The sequence below is a fragment of the Panulirus ornatus genome, chromosome 57 (genome assembly GCF_036320965.1).
Source record: "Panulirus ornatus isolate Po-2019 chromosome 57, ASM3632096v1, whole genome shotgun sequence".
Taxonomy (NCBI): Eukaryota; Metazoa; Arthropoda; class Malacostraca; order Decapoda; family Palinuridae; genus Panulirus; species Panulirus ornatus.
In genome coordinates, this window is record NC_092280.1 from 5,934,286 (window position 1) to 5,954,463 (window position 20,178).

A 20,178-nucleotide genomic window follows, 5' to 3' on the forward strand; every position below is an offset into this window, starting at 1 on the left:
TGGTCAAGGGTTGCCCCTAGGGGGTTTTAAAGGTCGTACCTTCGTGGTCAAGGGTTGCCCCTAGGGGGTTTTAAAGGTCGTACCTTCGTGGTCACATGGTTCTAGGGGAGGTCAGCTGAGGTCACGCTGACCTCGTGTAAGTCACCGGAGGATCTGGGATACGTCAGGTTAGGTATCCGACAGTAGTACAGCTGAGGTCACACGTCATGACAGCGAATCAGGTCGTGCGTCTTGATGTAATTTCCCATCAGTCGTGTTCGACACATTCCCGTCCATCGCAGGCACAGGAGCGCGGCCCTACGTCCGCCCACCCATCCCTCCCGGCCGCATCATGCGTGGCTGCCAACGGGAGAGGGCGGCTTGCTCAGCGCCTCACCCCACATCACGACGACCCTCCCACCCTGACACTGTCAGGCCGGAGACGCGGCGGGAGGAGGCGTCACGGGGCTGGGGAGCACGGTGGTCATGTGTCCTGTGGAGTGGACGGTGACCCGCGCTGCGCTACCACACACTACCTCACCACAACCCCGGGTAGGTCATCCTCCTCTTGACCGAGACCCCTGGCCGCGACGGTGCGACCCCTGGCCACGACGGTGTGACCCTTGGCCACGACGGTGCGACCCTTGGCCACGACGATGCGACCCCATCCTCCTCTTGACCGCGACCCCTGGCCACGACGGTGCGACCCCCATCATCCTCTTGACCGCGACCCCTGGCCACGACGGTGCGACCCCTGGCCACGACGGTGTGACCCATGGCCACGACAGTGCGACCCTTGGCCACGACAGTGCGACCCTTGGCCACGACAGTGCGACCCTTGGCCACGACACTACGATCCTTGGCCACGACGGAGCGACCCTTGACCACGACGGTGCGACCCCTGGCCACGACGGTGCGACCCTTAGCCACGACAGTCGACCCTTGGCCACGACAGCTCGATCCTTGGCCACGACAGTGCGACCCTTGACCACGAGGGTGCGACCCTTGGCCCCGACAGTGCAACCCTTGGCCACGACACTACGATCCTTGGCCACGACGTTATGACCCCTGGCCTCGACGGTGCGACCCTTGGCCACAACGGTGCGACCCAAGGCCACGGCGGTGCGACCCCTGGCCACGACACTACGACCCATGGCCACGACGGTGCACCCCTTGGTCACGACAGTGCGACCCTTGGCCACGACGGTGCGACCCTCGGCCACGACGATTCGACCCATGACCACGACACTTCGACCCTTGACCACGACACTACGACCCTTGGCCATGACGGCTCGACCCCTGGCCACGACGCTTCGACCCTTGGCCACGACACTACGACCCTTGGCCATGACACTACGATCCTTGGCCATGACGGTTCGACCCTTGGCCACGACAGTGCGACCCTTGACCACGAGGGTGCGACCCTTGGCCACGACACTACGACCCTTGGCCACGACGGTGCGGTCCCTTGGCCACAACAAGCTCGGCATCTGACCTAACTCCCTGGATGGGGGTCAGGTCCAAGTACCCGACCATCACGGCCGTGGTTCGCCTACGACCGTGTTCCCTGCTCATCCCCTTCGTGCTCAGTGCTCGTGACCAGGTCCCTCCCTGAGGGCAGGCAAGGTCACATCCACCCCCCCCCCCCCCCCGGGTAAACATGCCCGTGGAAGGTGCCCTATCATATCCCCCGCCCCCCCTCGACCCTAGCGACGCCCCACACCACAACCTTCCCCCCCCCCCAAACCAGATGGGGCCCACAAACGTCTACAGAAGAACCAGCTATAGTGAGGTTGAGGAGCCCGGCACACAGAGGTCGCTTGGCCTCCACCTCCCGTCTCCTGACCTGGTTTTAGGCTCTCCAGGTCACGCTAGGTCTCTCCAGGTCACGCTAGGTCTCATGCTCGCATGGCCAGTGGTCACGTGGTCAGGAGCTGCATATACGTACGTAATACAACGCGTTGTATGGCATCATACAACAACATGAAGGTACCAGGGGGTTTGTGTTCTGTGTATCACATATAGAAACACTGCCACCTGCCGGCTCGTGCAACACTCACTATCATCTGTGACACCAGCTGGCCCATCTGGATGACCTATACCAACAGGTGTGGCCCTTGCAGGTGTGCGAGGCCAAGCAGGTGTGTAGGGTTATATACCATGACTGTGTACAGAGGAAGATGAGCGTAAGTGGGAGTGACAGGTGTGGTGGTGAGGATAACAGACGGGGTGGTACAGGTGGGAGTAACAGGTGTGCTAGTGCGGGTGAGAGTGACAGGTGTGCTAAAGTGGGCATGACAGGTGTGGTGGTGCAGGAGTGTGTGTGTGTGTGTGTGTGTGTGTGTGTGTGTGTGTGTGTGTGTGTGTGTGTGTGTGTGTGTGTGTGTGTGTGTGTTGGTGCAGGTGTGGTGGTGCAGGAGCGTTGGTGCAGGAGTGTGAGTGTGTGTGTGTGTGTGTGTGTGTGTGTGTGTGTGTGTGTGTGTGTGTGTGTGTGTTGGTGCAGGTGTGCTGGTGGAAGAGCGTTGGTGCAGGTGTGTGTGTGTGACAGGTGTGCCAGTGCAGGAGCGTTGGTGCAGGTGGGTGTGACAGGTGTGCTGGTGCAGGAGCGTTGGTGCAGGTGTGTGTGACAGGTGTGCTGGTGCAGGAGCGTTGGTGCAGGTGTATGTGACAGGTGTGCTGGTGCAAGTGTGTGTGACAGGTGTGCTGGTGCAGGTGTGTGTGACAGGTGTGCTGGTTCCTGACAGAGTCGCAGATGTCGGTGACGGGAGAGATGACTGTGGTGGAGCGGCTCCAGTACCTCCTGGACACGGGCCAGTTCGCTGACGTCAACATCAGGGTCGGCCAGGGACCCAACGCCACCGTCTTCAAGGTACGTACCTTCCTTCCCTCCTCCCCACGGTACGTACCCTCCTTCCCTCCAACGGTACGTACCCTCCCTCCTTCCCACGGTACGTACCCTCCTTCCCTCCAACGGTACGTACCCTCCCTCCTTCCCACGGTACGTACCCTCCCTCCTTCCCACGGTACGTACCCTCCCTCCTTCCCTCCAACGGTAGGTACCCTCCCTCCTTCCCACTGTACGTACCCTCCCTCCTTCCCACGGTACGTACCCTCCCTACTTCCCACGGTACGTAACCTCCTTCCCACGGTACGTACCCTCCCTCCTTCCCACGGTACGTAACCTCCCTCCTTCCCACGGTACGTACCCTCCCTCCTCCCCACGGTACGTACCCTCCTTCCCACGGTACGTACCCTCCTTCCCACGGTACGTACCCTCCCGCCTTCCCTTACTTCACCTTAAGCTCAGTGTAGGGGTAAGCTGGGGTTGTTAAGGGCTGCTTAAGGCATTTGCTGTTAATCTAAGGGCTGGTAATTTGGACATCCAGGCCAAAAAAGTTGTAAAAACAGACGGTCTATCAATACCAGGTTATAAGAAGTTGTAAACTTAAAGATGTTAAAAGGGGTTATGATTTCAAGGATGAGTTCAGGGGTTGTGATTATAAGAGTTCAGGATTAAGTTTAGGGATGTATATTTAAGGATGTAAGTTTAGGGATGCCCATTCAGGGATGGGATTTAAAAGCCGTGCTCAATAATAGTAGGATTAAGGTTATGTACGTGAGTGTAAGAATGTACTCGATGGTCAGGCTACAATTCTATGGACGTGGGTTTAAGGATGTCCAATTTGGACTATAAATTTAGGTACGCGAACGTACGGGTGTCAGTTTAGGGAATGCAAGCCTAAAGACTTCAGTTTAGATATACGAATTTAAGTATGTAAGTTTAAAGAAGCAAATTTGGTGATATGATTTAAGCGATAAAAGTTTCAGGATAAGTTTAGGGGTTTGGGTCTTGGAGAGAAATTTAAGGATGTAAGTTTAAAGATGTGAGTTTAGGAACATGAGCTTTTAAGGATGTGAATCTAGAATTGTAAGTTCAGCAAAAGGATTAGTTTAGAATTATACGAGATTAGGGATAAGTTTAGGTACGTTAGTTTAGGTAGTTTAGGGATAGATTTAGGTATGTTAGTTTAGGGAATGTCAATTTAGGGTCGTAAATTTACAGGTTGCAATGAGTGTAGTAACTGGCTGTTCGCGTGTGTGTGTATGTTTGTGTTTGTCCACTACAGGCTCACCGTCTGCTGCTGGCCACCGCCAGCCAGGCCCTGTACCGGCTGGTGTACCAGGTGTGTCCCAACCCCGGGCCCCAGGAAGTCCCCACCATCAGGGTCACCGACATGCAGCCCAAGGACTTCGAGAACATCCTCAAGTGAGCTCGCCGTCAACACCCACCTGCCCATCAGGGATTCATCCCCCTCGCTCCTATACCGCCTTCAGAATACAATACCTTCTCGTCTCTCACTCCCTTGAGCACCTGCAGGATCTCAAAGTCTCCTCCCTTTTGGTCATTAGTGTGGTAGTGTGGTGGTGTGGTAGTGTGGTTACTCGTTCGTCGAGATACGCTTGTGGTGTCCTTTCCGATCTCAATGCTTCGTCTTCTTCGTCAGAGAGCTTTTAGGGGGTACTGAGTTGTATTTCCCCTCTATATAGTAAGAGCTTATGGCAGGCTCTGGTGTACTCCAAAGCTACCCAGTATTACCTTTCCTCCCTCACTCTCTCGTCTCTAAGTGAGCGATCTATCTTTGTAGTGTGGTCGGTGAGGCCAACCTCTCCTTCCCGTACACACGGCGGCGTCCCTCTGGGTTCATCCCTGCCTCCTACACTCTTCCTCATGTTCATGAGTGATTTCCGCTGCTCAACAAAGGAGCCCTCATACTCTCATTACGCAACGCTGCATTCCTCCACTTCCCTCAGATCCACTCCACCTGCTTTCGCTTCAGCTGGGTCTTGCCTCGTCTCGCCACAACTGCCTCTACAAACCTAGATTTGGACAGGATCTTCCCCACTACAACAGGCGAAACTTGGTGAAGTCTAATAGCTCTATAAATGTTACGTTTCTTCCTATTTCTGTAATCAAAACCCCCCTCCCAACTTTCCCAACTCCTTCCTCATCACAATACACATCCTTGGCATCACCGTCACATCTATCATGGAAACCCTACATTACACAAACACTCTATGTCTGTCTTGAAGAGATCGGGTGGTCTGTTCAAAGTCCACAATTTCTCAGCTTCTAACAAAAGTTGCTCCAATTGTACAAAGGATTTGTTCGTCCATGACTGGAGTGCTGCTCTCACACCTGGAGAGGTTTTGGCTCTATACACTCACTGGACAAAGTCCAAAGCAGTCCGACCTCTCTCACATCTGCCAGTCAGACATCAATACTTCAACCCAATCGCCCTGGATCGCAGCGTTGGTTTTCTCTTCCCTCCCCCGCAGATATTACTCTGGTTTCTGCTCCCGAGGTCTGGTAAATGCTTGTGTGCCCCAACCATTAGCTAGACTTCTTCATTCCCGACAAGCCACTGATTTCTATGTGTGGCTGTTGGCAACTCAAGGATAGGCCCTTGTGGTGTTTACTTCTTTTCTTACACCGCTAAGCTCTAGAACGTTATTCCCTTTTACATCTTTTTTAACAATCTAAATCTTCCCATTTTTTCTAAAGGCAAGGTATCTGTTTCCTTCAAAACAGACAGTTATCATTCTTCTATCTCTGCTTCTTTCACTCTTCAGCTATTTTCATCTTTCATTGAAGGCCTGGCAGCCATGAGGACTACTGACCATGACAGAAATATTGACATCGTAAACCAGACATAGTGGGTACTGGGTCAATGGTGAGGGTTGATGGTGTGGATCAATGGTGAGGGTTGACGGTGTGGATCAACGGTGAGGGTTGACGGTGTGGATCAACGGTGAGGGTTGACGGTGTGGATCAATGGTGAGGGTTCACGGTGTGGATCAATGGTGAGGGTTGACGGTGTGGATCAACGGTGAGGATTGACGGTGTGGATCAATGGTGAGGGTTGACGGTGTGGATCAATGGTGAGGGTTGACGGTGTGGATCAATGGTGAGGGTTGACGGTGTGGATCAATGGTGAGGGTTGACGGTGTGGATCAATGGTGAGGGTTCACGGTGTGGATCAATGGTGAGGGTTGACGGTGTGGATCAACGGTGAGGATTGACGGTGTGGATCAACGGTGAGGGTTGACGGTGTGGATCAATGGTGAGGGTTCACGGTGTGGATCAATGGTGAGGGTTGACGGTGTGGATCAACGGTGAGGATTGACGGTGTGGATCAATGGTGAGGGTTGACGGTGTGGATCAATGGTGAGGGTTGACGGTGTGGATCAACGGTGAGGATTGACGGTGTGGATCAATGGTGAGGGTTGACGGTGTGGATCAATGGTGAGGGTTGACGGTGTGGATCAACGGTGGTAATCAACGATATGGACCAAAGGCGTCACGGTGTCTTCTATCACAAAAGTCATCAACTGGTGATCATGTCTGGATTAATATGATAAATCGCTCACTGCTGATCATATATTTGAGTTACCTGATTAATGCACACACATCTGCCGTTGACTGATTATGATCATAACATCGGCTTGTGTGAGTGAGGGCCACCCCTCTTCCCTTCCTCCCTCCCTCACAGGTACATCTACACTGACAACATCGACTGTAAGAACATCAACGTAGCCTTCGAACTCCTGCGAGCCAGCAAGAAGTGGGGGCTGGCCGGCCTGGGCATCAAGTCCCTGACCTTCCTGGAGGAGTTCATCGAGAGCTTCAAGCCGACGACGGAAGAGTCCAAGTCCAACCTCTTCGACCTGCTTGTCCTGTCCGACGAGACGCTGAACGAGATCAGCGAGAAGTGCTGGAAGATCCTGCTGAGGGAGGCCGACGTGGTCATCCCCTGCGAGGGCTTCCTCAACCTGGACCAGCGCATGATCAAGAAGGTCATCTGCCACCAGGACCTCAAGTTCGAGAACCAGCTCAAGCTCTTCGAGGCCATCCGAGACTGGGGCCTGCGCTACGTCCAGAACAATAACCTGAAGCTGACGCAGCTGGGCAACGTGGTGGAAGAGCTCATCAAGGTCATCGACTTCGACCGCATCTCCGACGCCGACTTCATCAACACGGTGCTGACCTCGGAGTGCCTTGGGAAGGCAGAGGTCATCGCCTTCTTCATGACCCACGGCCTGGAGATCCCCAGGAACTTGGACTTCAACAACAACAAGCAGGTCTCTGGTACACTGATGGTCACAAGCCATCTTCCTCCGGTGGTCGGCGGACGTGGCGGGAGATCTGGCTGGGTAGTGGAACCACCACCACCAGGGGCCATTACCCACGTCAGGCCTCGCCGTTCGTCGCCGTATAGAGCGAAGGTCCCCCCCTCAGTAAACTCACGTCGAACTCAGTGTGTTAAGGGCAGATGTGAACCTACTGCTGTCTGCCACGGTGCCACGCACGTATAAAATCCTCTGAACGTAAGTCATTCTAGCAGTGCAGTCCAAGAGCTGCTTTGAGGAAAGGTCACCTTGCTCAAGCGTAGCGCAGGGCACCGTATCTACAGCCAGCAGCGGTTCTCAGACCAGGTCTTGACGCACTGATGGGTCGCACGTGCCCCCAATCCGGGCAATAGTTCAGCCCATATAGTGTAACGTAACAGTTCAGTGTCCACCAGCTTCAATTTTTTGCCTCCTTAGGTGTAATACTGTGTCGCACTTTAGTTCCCAAGCCTCGTATAGTCTATTACACTCGCACTAGGTCACCCCTGGTTTCTCCTGATGTTTGTAGCTTTCTCGAGTAATACATACCTGGAGTTAGGCCATGCAGATTACTTCCCTAGTAGTTTAGAGTTGATATTTAGAACTGTGAGTGTAAGTAGCATCAGATTTTTTTAAAGATTTTTTCTTACCATATTTTTGACTACTTTTAAAGTTGCTTTAATGTCTTTTTTTTTCTCTTGATCCAATTTCACAGGACCACTCTGGACCTTTAAGCTAAACTAGTGTTTTCTTTTTTCCTCCCCTTTGTTGTTCCCTCTTCCCCCTCTCCCTCCACCCTTCACTACCTCTCCCCCCAACTCCTCCCCTCCCTCCCCCTGTTCTCTGACACACCGTTAACCAACAACCACTGTTTCTCCACACTGCCCCTGTGGCACAATCACCAACCAATGTTTCTGACCCGACTCAACCACCATCTACCACCTGCCTGCCCTCATACTGTCTACTGATCCTCAACGTAACCAAACTCTGGATTCGATTCTTCCTCGTCTACGTAAATTTTCGTCTTTTGTTTTTCTTTCATTCTTGATCCTCTGGCTTCATCTGTTATACATAAACTTCGTAATACATACGTGTAATCTATTTTCTTCACCACGTCCTTGTCGTACACTGCTTCACTCCTTCGTTCTCAACCCGTTCCTTTGACGGTCAATGTCTGTGATCCCGACCCTCCTCCTGCGTACGCCACGCCCTCTCGTGTTTATCCTGACCTTCGTGTTGTGGTCTGTCGTGTCCTGTTGTCGTCTCCTCGCCGGCCTGAGTGGCCGTGCTCGCCTCGTCCCGCCTCGCCCTCCAAACCCCCCCACTGCCCAGACCCTTCCTCCTGTAGCTTCCCTTCTGGCTGTGGTTTTGCGCGACCTCAGACTTGGATGGGAAGGCGTGGAAGGGCCGGAAGGGACGAGTGCCTCACGCCAATAACAGGAAGGCCTCCAAGCACAACTCACAGCTGGCCACGGTGAATGAGACCTTGTCCAACGTACGTATGGAGGAAGACGTGGTGGGTGGGTGCCAGGCGTGGTGGCCGTCGAGACGAGGTCAGTGCCAGCGGGAGGCCAGGCTCTCACCGACTGACGGTGTCCACCCACCCCCGTACGTGGTGTCCACTGTCGGCGGTGAGGCCCGGCACACCTCACCTGGTGGCGGATGACCTCGTCTTGCAGTCGGCCAGGCCAGGCCAAGCCAGAGTCCTTATACTGGTTAACGTAGCTGCTTCCTGCAGTAGAGAGCAATCACAGAGACCATCTCAGTCCCATGGTTTACATACCTGTAGTAGGAGAAGCTTTGCTTGACTGTTGTCTTTTACCCTCCCTAGATTCAAAGCATATCCTGCAGGTTCCTTAACGTAAGGGCAAGAACCCTCCTCTCACTTTGTGATCCTCATGAGCTACCCCATTATGTAAGATACGTGTTGATCAGACGTTTGCCCGAGGGGCGCCCCTAGTGGGTGGGGGGCGGGCGCGTGTGTAAGCTTGGTGGTGTCTTGTGTCTGACTCGTGTGCCATGTCCCCCTTCTCCGACAGATCTGCTCCCTCACCCAGAACGGCTCCGTCCTCGAGTTCAACAAGGTGTGTCGCTTCAGGAAGGGCTACAGGTGCCCGCAGAAGGAGGTGAGGAGCCACCCCGTGGTATATGATCAATATTAGTGCCAACTTTGTTACCAATGGCTTAGTATGATCAATATTAGGGCCAGCATTGTCACCAATGGCTTAGTATGATCAATACTAGGTCCAACATTGTTACCAGTGGCTTAGTATGATTAATATTAGGTCCAGCATTATTAAAAATGGTTCAGTATGATCAATATTAGGCCCAATATTGTTACCAACATAGTTACATCCTGATTTAATGAAGTAGTTCAGCATGATTAATATTTGGGCCAACATTGTGACACCCTAATATAATACGCAATTGGTTTACAGTATGTAAATATAATCCTTGCAAATGAAGACTTCTATTTTGTAACTGGTCTGTATTATGTAACTGGTCTGTATTACGTAACTAGTCTGTATCAAATAACTGGTCTGTATTATGTAACTGGTCTGTATTATGTAACTGGTCTGTATTATGTAACTAGTCTGTATTATGTAACTGGTCTGCATCATGTAACTGGTCTGTATTATGTAACTGGTCTGCATTATGTAACTGGTCTGTATTATGTAACTGGTCTGTATTTTGTAACTGGTCTGTAATGACACCCACGCCCTCAACGTACCTATGACTTACTCTTAGGCCAAATGAGTGACACAGAAAACGGGTATACATACATCTTGGTTCCCGTCGCTTGCTTGGCACGGGGAGGTCAACACCCTCTGTCCACAACCCTGGAAGTCCTGGGTTCGACCCCCGGTGCTTGGCACGGGGAGGTCAACACCCTCTGTCCACAACCCTGGAAGTCCTGGGTTCGACCCTATGTGCTTGGCACGGGGAGGTCAACACCCTCTGTCTACAATCCTGGAAGTCCTGGGTTCGACCCCCGGTGCTTGGGGAAGACGCCTGGCGTGTAAACATGGCAGTGAAGACCCTCTATGTCATGTCCTCACCCCAACAGCAGGCAATGGCAAAGGACTTACCTTCCCAAAAATGCCACTAGTCCCTCCCAGAACGCCATTAGTCCCTCCCAGAATGCAACTAGTCCCTCCCAGAACGCCACTAGTCCCTCCCAGAACGCCACTAGTCCCTCCCAGAATGCAACTAGTCCCTCCCAAAGCCCCACAAGTCCCTCCTAAAATGCCACTAGCTCCTCCCAAACCGCCACAAGTCCCTCCCAAAACGCCCCACTAGTCCCTCCCAAAGGCTCGGACTGCTGACCATGTAAGACGCCCTCCTCCTTGACACGTTATACAAGGGCAGGGCAGGGCTGGGCTGGGCTGGGCTGGGCTGGGCTGGGCTGGGCTGGGCTGGGCTGGGCTGGGGTGAGGTGAGGGTGTTCCTGCAGCGGGTGGTGATGGGTCCCTCCTGCCGGCAGATCTACCAGGAACACGAGCTGAGGTTCCGTGTGGACAAGAACATCCGGCTGCTGGGCGTGGGCTTCGGCTTCCTCTTCAGCTGCACCGACATGGGCATCAACGTGCACTGCCAGGGGCCATGGGAGACCCGCCAGTGGACCGACATCACCCAGGTAGGACGGTGTGGCCCCCCGCCCCTCTCCACACACACACACACACACACACACACACACACACACACACATACACATCTGCTGCCTCCTCACAACACACACACGCATACACATACACCTGCTGCTTCCCTACAACACACACACACACACACACACACACCTGCACCATCACCACACACCTGTACTCTCATTACCAAACACCTGCACCCTCAACACTACAAACCTGTACCATCACAAAACACATGTACCATCATTACACACCTGTACTCTCATCACCAAACACCTGTACTCATATTACCACACACCTGTACTCTCATTACCACACACCTGCACCCTAATCATACACACCAGTAACGTCTTGAGATACTATAATTTCAATACAAATCAGGGCGATTGTTGTGTGCGCTTGGGGCTGAGTGCGGCAGCACAAACAATGTTCTTGTATTATCATTATACTTGATCGCCGTTTCCCGAGTCAGCAAGGTAGCGCCAAGAAACAGACGACGAATGGCCCATCCACTCATATACACATATGTATATATAAACGCACATAAACATACACATATACATACATACACATATACATAAACATACACATACACAATATAATGTATAGTTTCCTTAAGCGCTGAAACGTAAGTTCATGTGTTTTTCTCTTCTGTCTTCTTCTCGGCCATGATGACCCCGTATACAACGTCTGTACGTGTTGTTGCTGCTGCTGCTGTTACTGCTTGTCCGTGGCCGTGATGGTGTTGGGGGGATGTCCGTGGCCGTGGCTGTGTTGTCGGGATGTGTGTGTCCGTCCGTGGCTGGCGGCCGGAGCAGTCCTACTGCCGAGTGTCTGGCGAGAAACAAGAGACTGCCGACGTGCGCCTCATGTTCCTCCACCCCGTCAGGATCGAGGCCAACCAGAGCTACAAGGTAAACTAAACTTTACTTCTCCTCCGTAATCTGTCCTACTTTGGCCCGTCTTTCTATACTTCTCTTCCGTAATCTGTCCTACTTTGGCCCGTCTTTCTGTACTTTCTCCGTAATATGTCCTACTTTGGTCCGTCTTTCTACCCGTCTTGCACTTTAAGAACTTATTCTGCCAAAAATTGGCGATATTCTACGATTGCAGGCAATGCCTGTAGTCATTTACCTATGTCAATTTTTAATCCAATCTTTATTTATGTCAATTTTGAATCCAATCTTTACTCATGTCAATTTTGAATACAATCTTTATCTGTACCAATTTTGAATCCAATCTTTTTCTATGTCAATTCTGAATTAAATCTTTACCTAGGTCAATTTTGAATTCAATCTTTATCTATGTCAATTTTGAATCCAATCTTTATCTATGTCAATTCTGAATTAAATCTTTACCTTCGTCAATTCTGAATTCAATCTTTATCTATGTCAATTTTGAATCCAATCTTTATGTCAATTTTGAACCCAATCTTTATCTATGTCAATTTTTGAATCCAGTCTTTATCTATGTCGATTTTGAATCCAATCTTTATCCATGTCAATTCTGAATTCAATCTTTTCCTAGGTCAATTTTGAATCCAATCTTTACGTCAATTTTGAATTCAATCTTTACCTATGTTAATTTTGAATCCAGTCTTTATCTATGTCAATTTTGAATCCAATCTTTATCTATGTCAATTTTTGAATCCAGTCTTTATCTATGTCAATTTTAAATTCAATCTTTATCTATGTCAATTCTGAATTCAATCTTTATCTATGTCAATTTTGAATCCAATCTTTAAGTCAATTTTGAACCCAATCTTTATCTCTGTCAATTTTTGAATCCAGTCTTTTTCTATGTCGATTTTGAATCCAATCTTTATCTATGTCAATTCTGAATTCAATATTTACCTAGATCAATTTTGAATCCAATCTTTACGTAAGTCAATTTAGAATTCAATCTTTACCTATGTCAATTTTGAACACAATCTTTACCTATGTCAATTTTGAACACATTCTTTACCTATGTCAATTTTGAATCCAGTCTTTATCTATGTCAATTTTGAATCCAATCTTTATCTATGTCAATTCTGAATTCAATCTTTATGTCAATTTTGAACCCAATCTTTATCTCTGTCAATTTTGAATCCAGTCTTTATCTATGTCAATTTTGATTCCAGTCTTTTTCTATGTCAGTTTTGAATCCAATCTTTATCTATGTCAATTCTGAATTCAATCTTTACCTAATATCAATTATTAATCCAATCTTTACGTCAATTTTGAATTCAATCTTTACCTATGTCAATTTTGAATTCAATCTTTACCTATGTCAATTTTGAACCCAATCTTTACCTATGTCAATTTTGAACCCAGTCTTTATCTATGTCAATTTTGAATCCAGTCTTTATCTATGTCAACTTTGAATCCAGGCATTATCTATGTCAATTGTGAATCCAGTCTTTATCTATGTCAATTTTGGATCCAATCTTTGTGTCAATTTTGAACCCAATCTTTATCTATGTCTATTTTGAAACCAACCTTTATCTAAGTGATCAAAATCAAAGGCTTTGCTGGTCACAACATAAAGAACAGAATCATGAGAAGATATGAACAAAGTTCATATCTTCCGAGCAATTGTTCCAGGTAGACGTGAACTACCATGTCCACATCTTTACTGAATAACGTTATAATAGAACATAACTGAGTAAACCACCATAAATAATGGTAGTAGTTATGGTAGGGTAATGGTAGAGGGGATGAGGGAGTCGTGGACACAGCCAGCTACGCTACGCGAGGTATGTCCTGCAGTTATGGTAATCCAGTAAAAGAAACCATGTAAGATTCATAATAATTGTACGTACTTCTGGTCAACTGAATATTGTCCCTTCCCTCCACAACGTTTTTCTAGACTAAGCTGGTTAAGTTAGGTTAGGTTGGGTTGTTGGATTAGGATAGGCTAGGTTAGGTTAGGTTAGGTAAGGTAAGGTAAGGTAAGGTAAGGTAAGGTAAGGTAAGGTAAGGTTAGGTAAGGTAAGGTAAGGTTAGGTTAAGTTACGTTAGGTTAGATAAGGTCAGATAAGGTTAGGTTAGGTTAGGTTAGGTTAGATAAGGTAAGATAAGGTTAGGTTAGGTTAGGTTAGACAAGGTAAGATAAGGTCAGGTTAGGTTAGGTTAGATAAGGTAAGATAAGGTTAGGTTGGGTTAGGTTAGGTTAGCTTAGGTTAGGTTAGGTAGGTAAGGTAAGGTAAGGTAAGGTAAGGTAAGGTAACGTTAGGTTAGGTTAAGTAAGGTAAGGTAAGGTTAGGTCAGCTTACGTTGGGTTAGGTTAGGTAAGGTTAGGTTAGGGGAGGTTAGTTTAGGTTAGGTTGGTTAGGTTAGGTTAGGTTAAGTAAAGTTAGGTTAGGTTAGGTTAGGTTAGCTTAAGTTAGTTTAGGTTAGGGTACGACAATACAGCTCCTGACCTAGCTTTGCGACGAGGCTGGTCATTTAGGAAGGCCAGAGACCTGCTGCCGCATGACCCCGCTCTACCAATACAGTTACGATCCTCCGCACGACCAGTCCAGTAGTGAACACTGACGCCTTCTTGCAGGTCCTGGTGAAGACGGTCAGGATGAGCTCGGGGAGCTCGGAGGTGGAGCTGTGGGGAGGGACCGGCGGCGTGTACTGCGTCGAGACGGAGGACGCGGAGTTCTACTTCCTGAAGGCGGCCGTCGACCCCACCAAGAACGTGGAGGAGAGTGACGGCGAGACGAACCCGGGCGTCATCACGGAGCTCCTGTACAAGATGGACACGGGAGAACCCGACCCGCCCGTCGCCAGCGTCCCGCGACGTCGACGACCGCCGCCGCAGGAGGAAGAGGAGGAGAAGGAGGAGGAGAGCTCCCCCCGCCGCCGCCGCCCGCAGACGCAAGAACAAGAGACGCAGCAGACGGCCGAGACCGCCCGGCGTCGCCGTCAGAGGCCGGACGTCACCCTGACGGTGCCGGAGACGCCGTATGTCCGGAAGCGATCACCCGCCCCTGATGACCAGAAGCCAGCGGAGGCTCCGCCCCCAAGCAGGAGACGCGAGAGTACCGACGCGAGCCCGACAAACACCAGCAGCAAGACGCCGACGGAGGAATACAAACCCGAGACCTTCTCCAGCAACAGGTGGAGAACGAGAACACGCGACACGGAACCGGAATACAAAAAACCCGTCGTAGAGGAATACAAACCTACAAGCTTCTCCACCAACAGATGGATCACAAAACCAAAAGACACCAAGTCCGAGTCTGAAAAGGCGCTGGACAACTATTACTACAGCGGCCACAAGACGCCTACAACCACCGCCGATAAGCCCTCGAGTTACGCCACGGCCGGGTGGAGGACGAGAGCCAAGGAGGAGGAACCTGACAGCAAAAAGTTAGCGGACTCCCAGTCTTACGGCAGTCGGAAAACCTCCACGAGCGAGACCAAACCGGACGGCCTCACCACCAACAGGTGGAGAACGAGATCACGAGACGAGGCGCTGGACACGCCATTCGGGAACCGCAGGTACAGCAGCAAGACGAGCGATGACACCTCCACCTCCCATCCATTCTCGAGACGGCTCGATTCCAAAGACTCGACGTCGGACGTGCCCTTCTTTCTTCGGGCACGGCCATCCCAGTCGGAGGAGAGCAAGACAACGGGAAGCGCCCTGGGCAGGAGCAGGTGGGGCACTACAAGCACCAGCACCTCATCCTCGGACGACAAGACCTCCACCACCACACCAACACGCAGCAGGTTCCTGCACACGACCGACAGTGTTGGCAGTTCCTCCCTGCGTCCCAGTTCATCATCCAGCTTCCTCTCCTCCCGCTACGGAGGAGGGACCAGGGACTCCTCTTTCTCTCGCACGCGAGATTCTACGTTTTCCAGATACGGCAGCTCCATCGGCAGCAGTTACACAAGCAGGTACGACACGCCCTCCAAAGCAGGCGGGTCTGACGCCAGCTCTAGTGGCAATGGTAGCAGGTACAGCTCGCTGTCCGCCCCTCCCGGAGGGTTCAGCAGGACACTGGCGGGTAGCTCCAGCAGGTACGGCTCTTCTGCCACAACCGCTGCGTCAGCAGGTACCACCAACGCTAGCAGTAGGTACAGTTCACCGCCCCAGCCAGGGAGCCGGTCAGGTATGGTACCTCAACGACAAGTTCTGGTAGCAATCTAGCAGCTCTGGGCGCGTCGGTCTCCGCTAGGGAGCCAGTCAGGTATGGTACATCAACGACAGGTTCTGGTAGCAATCTAGCAGCCCTCAGCGGCAAGTACGGGTCCTCTGGTACTAGCAGTAGCACCAGCAGTAGTAGTAGTAGGTACAACACGTCAGGCACGGCTGCTGCTACTCCGAGCAGTGCCAGCAGCAAGTACCGCTCACTGTCTGACTCAACTGGTGGTTTTGGCAAGCACAGCTCCCCTGCTCCCTCTACTGCCGCCTCTGGCAGCACATCAGGTAGCAGGTATGGGACTTCTGCTTCTACCAGCAGGTCTAACAGGTACGGTTCTCCGGCTCCTGCGAGCGGGACTGGGGGTACATCCAGCAGTGGTAGTAGCAGGTATACTTCATCTACGAGCAGGAGTGGTAAGCATGGCTCGCCTGCTCCTGCTGGTGGGTATAGTAGCACGTCAGGTAGTGTTAGCAGTAGTAGGTATGGGTCATCTGCTTCCAGTGGCAGGCACAGTTCACCGTCTGCCTCTGGCAGGTCGAGCAGGTATAGTTCTCCTGTTCCTGGTGGCGCAGGAAAGAGCAGGTATAGTTCCTCTGCTACTGGCAAATACGGTTCGCCTGCTCCCACTAGCAGATACGGCTCTCCTGCCCGGACTAGCGGGTCCAGCAGGTACGGTTCTGGTGCGTCTAGCAGCAGCAGCAGGAGCAGTAGGTATGGCGAGGGTGGCACCAGGCACTCCACCAGCAGCAGTAGCGTCCCACACGTCACGGTGGACGCCTCCACCAGCTACGCCGCCAGCCCTTCCACCGAGAGCAAGTGGGGTCAGTGGGGAGGTGACGGTGGGTATAAATATGGAAGTGACGCCTTCAGCGGCAGTAGTAGCAGTAAATACGACAGTGGTTACGATGGTTCTGGAGACAGTGGCACCGGCAGCGGCTCCTGAGCCATCATTATGTCCGTCAAGATGGTAACATCCTCCCGGTAACAGTGTACAAATGTAGTTGTGTCAATCTTCATGTAGCGTCCCTCCTCCGTGACCGTCCATAACTCGCCTCTGTATCAAAAGTTTCTACTCATCTGCCTGTCTGGTGCCCCTACCGTGGGGACAGTCACCTGTCTGGTGCCCCAACCGCGGGGACAGTCACCTGTCTGGTGCCCCTACCGCGGGGACAGTCACCCGCCTGGTACCCCTACCGTGGGGACAGTCACCCGCCTGGTGCCCCTACCGTGGGGACAGTCACCTGTCTGGTGCCCCTACCGTGGGGACAGTCACCTGTCTGGTGCCCCAACCGCGGGAACAGTCACCCACCTGGTGCCCCAACCGCGGGGACAGTCACCTGTCTAGCGCCCCTGCCGTGGGGAAAGTCACCTGTCCGGTACCCTACCGTGAGGTACACTCACCTACCTGGTGCCCCATTGTGGGGTACAGCCACCTCTGTAACCATCTTGGGTTCAGCGTCAAAAGGCCAGACAGTTCACACGGTGTAGGTTTAAGGAGAGGCAAACATCAGGATGCCGTGGCTATATCAAGACCCTTGAGCACGACGGCAGTACGATCCTTAAGCACGACTGTATGACCTCTGAGTATGATGGCGTGAACTTTGACCCGTCCCTTAAGGATCGAGTCAAAAGCCACACCATCATACCCAAGGGTCGTAACTATGCGCTACGGTCGCACCGATGTGCTAAAATGGGTCGTGCCGTCGTGCTCAAAATATCAAAATTACGGTCTGATTCGCATGCGAGTAGAAGGGCCTTGGCGTAAAGTGGTGTAGACTCCAATACTAAAGGTGGAGGAGAGCCGCTCACTGGACGCGATCCACCAGGCTGTTGCTGGAGGTAGATGGGTCATGTAAAGTTGTGCAAGCCAACGCCAATTCTCTCCAAGAAACATCTGGACGCTTACTCGTGGATTCTAGAGACTTCCATTCATCATATGCCAGTTCGTTCAGTTCTCATAGATCTACGTCTTGATTTCTAACAACGAATCAAAGCCGTAGACTTAATTCAAAGAATGGCAAACACCGAAGCCGAATAAAATCTTCAAGTATCAAGCGGACAATTCGCAAGGGAGGGGCCGGTTCCCACCGCTGTTGCACACAAAAGCCAAAGTAATGAATGGCTTATGATGTCCTGCTTACGGGACGCCGTGTGCCTACCACACCCCAAGCAAGCTCCTTCTGTTCTCTGCTCCTGGACACTGCACTGAACCATTATGTTCACATACACTAAACCTTTATGTTTTTTTTTTTTCAACGTTTACCTTACTCTGTGAATCAGATATCAGCTTCGAGCATTCAAAAACAAACACCATTTATGTAACAGTTTCTTATTCCAAACAGCTTAATCATTTTCCAGCATTTCAGCGTTACACAGAGCATTTTTCTTTTTTTCTTCAGTTCATATACAAAACACAATGTGAATGCAGCTCATGTGTTTTGAGGGCTCTGTATCCCAGCTGTATTTCCATAAACTGTGATTGTAATCCAATATCCTGTAACGGCTGCTATAATTGATCGCTGGTCGCTGTTACCGACTGAGCCAGAAGTCATTCATATGAAATTGTCCATCGTACAAATTCTATGCTAACCTGTCCGTACACAAGCATATTACCAATGACACTGTCATTTAACAGTTCATCCATGATTTCAACGAGATGATAAAACCTGTTAAAAGGTGTCTGAACGGAGTGTTTACATCTGTGTGGTTCATGCCAACAGCGACCAGTTAGTTGGTCATGATCAGTTTGGTCATACCATAGTACACAATGGTAACCTTTATCAATATATCAACATTTATTACGTAATGAAGAGGAAGATGCGCGTTTAGTTCATTATCCGTTATCCATCCTATTGCAAATGGCTAATCATAACAAGAAAGCTTGCTATCAAAGAATAAGTGCATTCTTCAACATAATCATATATATATATATATATATATATATATATATATATATATATATATATATATATATATATATATATATTCCGTTAATTATTGGCCCTATTATGTGAATAATTAGACTACTTTACATACGATCATCACGTTATAGAACATATGTATGTATTAGCTAGATTTGTTTTACTGTTACTTTGTCTCGATAATCATGTGAATAAGGAAGGTTTAGCAGACCATGACTGTCCTCATTTCTTGTATAAACATATCAGGATTGAGTATGAGATTTCATTTCCCGAATTAATGAAGACGTATGTATGTATGTGTAGCTTCGGACAAATAATGCTGTTAAACTCCGTGGAAAAAGAAATGGAAATGCCGAGTGGTGAAGCGTAGTCTGCGACGAAGCGTACAGAAGACTGGTCGACCTTCGGCCAGCACACCAACCGGACGAAATGCTCTGGTCGAGCTTGGGTCAACACACTAACCGGACAAAATGCTGTCGTCGAGCTTGGGTCAACACACCAACTGGACAATATGCTGTGGTCGAGCTTGGGTCAACACGCCAACCGGACAAAATGCTAAGTAACCCTAGTCCTCCAGGAGTTGGATCTGAGGTGGGTGGGTCACGGACCACACCCACAAGACCAACGGGGAAGACCAGCGAAAAGGGCTACTCGCCAGCGAAGGATAGCCTAGCCCCAACTGGGGATGGTGACGGACCAAAATATAACTGTGACGCTCCATCAAGGAAATGGTGTACATCAACAGGGCAAGGTGACAGACAAACGAAAAGGAAGTACTAAGCTCTGGAAAGTATGAACAAGGAGACATTGAAATCAATCTAAATCTGCACAAGCCAAAAAGTTCGAGATCAACAATGTGCCAATAGCACATACATGTGCCTCGAGGCCAAGGAATACCACATGAACTAAGTCGTGAGGAAAAGAAAGTACAGGTATTAACTGCATATATTCTTCACTCATGACCTACACATGAAAACCTTACTTAAGTTTACTGACAATAACTGGCTAATCTTGACTGTCTTGTTATCTTCCTCATTTTGCTTGCATTACTCATCCATTACTTGTGTGAAATTTCTTTTGTCGGTTGTGTTGTACCTTAATGCATACAATCCTGGGCTTACAACTCGCCTTCATACCAAAAGAAAATATATTAAAGATTAATTTTGATTCAATTAGCAAAAGGTTTACGGTGTTCCGCCTCCCTCAGCCAAATTAAGTCGCCCATCAACCCCTTAAATATGCACATCCATTTAATGATTGCTCCCACGAACACAGTTCTTGTGAGAGGGCCAGCAGTTCCAAAATCAGCAGCTGAAGACATTAGTTTAATGATATTCTCTAG

General features: G+C 50.2%; 1 protein-coding gene across 1 annotated transcript in view; it reads left to right on the forward strand.

Moving 5' to 3' along the window:
- Window positions 1–19,088, forward strand: part of LOC139766130 (uncharacterized) — a 64,837-nt gene extending 45,749 nt beyond the window's left edge. The window contains 9 exon segments of the mRNA XM_071694361.1: window positions 2,724–2,848; window positions 4,107–4,246; window positions 6,531–7,119; window positions 8,495–8,641; window positions 9,186–9,272; window positions 10,631–10,783; window positions 11,609–11,704; window positions 14,322–15,858; window positions 15,861–19,088. Of these exon segments, the coding sequence (XP_071550462.1) occupies window positions 2,724–2,848; window positions 4,107–4,246; window positions 6,531–7,119; window positions 8,495–8,641; window positions 9,186–9,272; window positions 10,631–10,783; window positions 11,609–11,704; window positions 14,322–15,858; window positions 15,861–16,858 (3,872 nt within the window). The 3' untranslated portion in view covers window positions 16,859–19,088.
- Window positions 19,089–20,178: the final 1,090 nt, after the last annotated feature.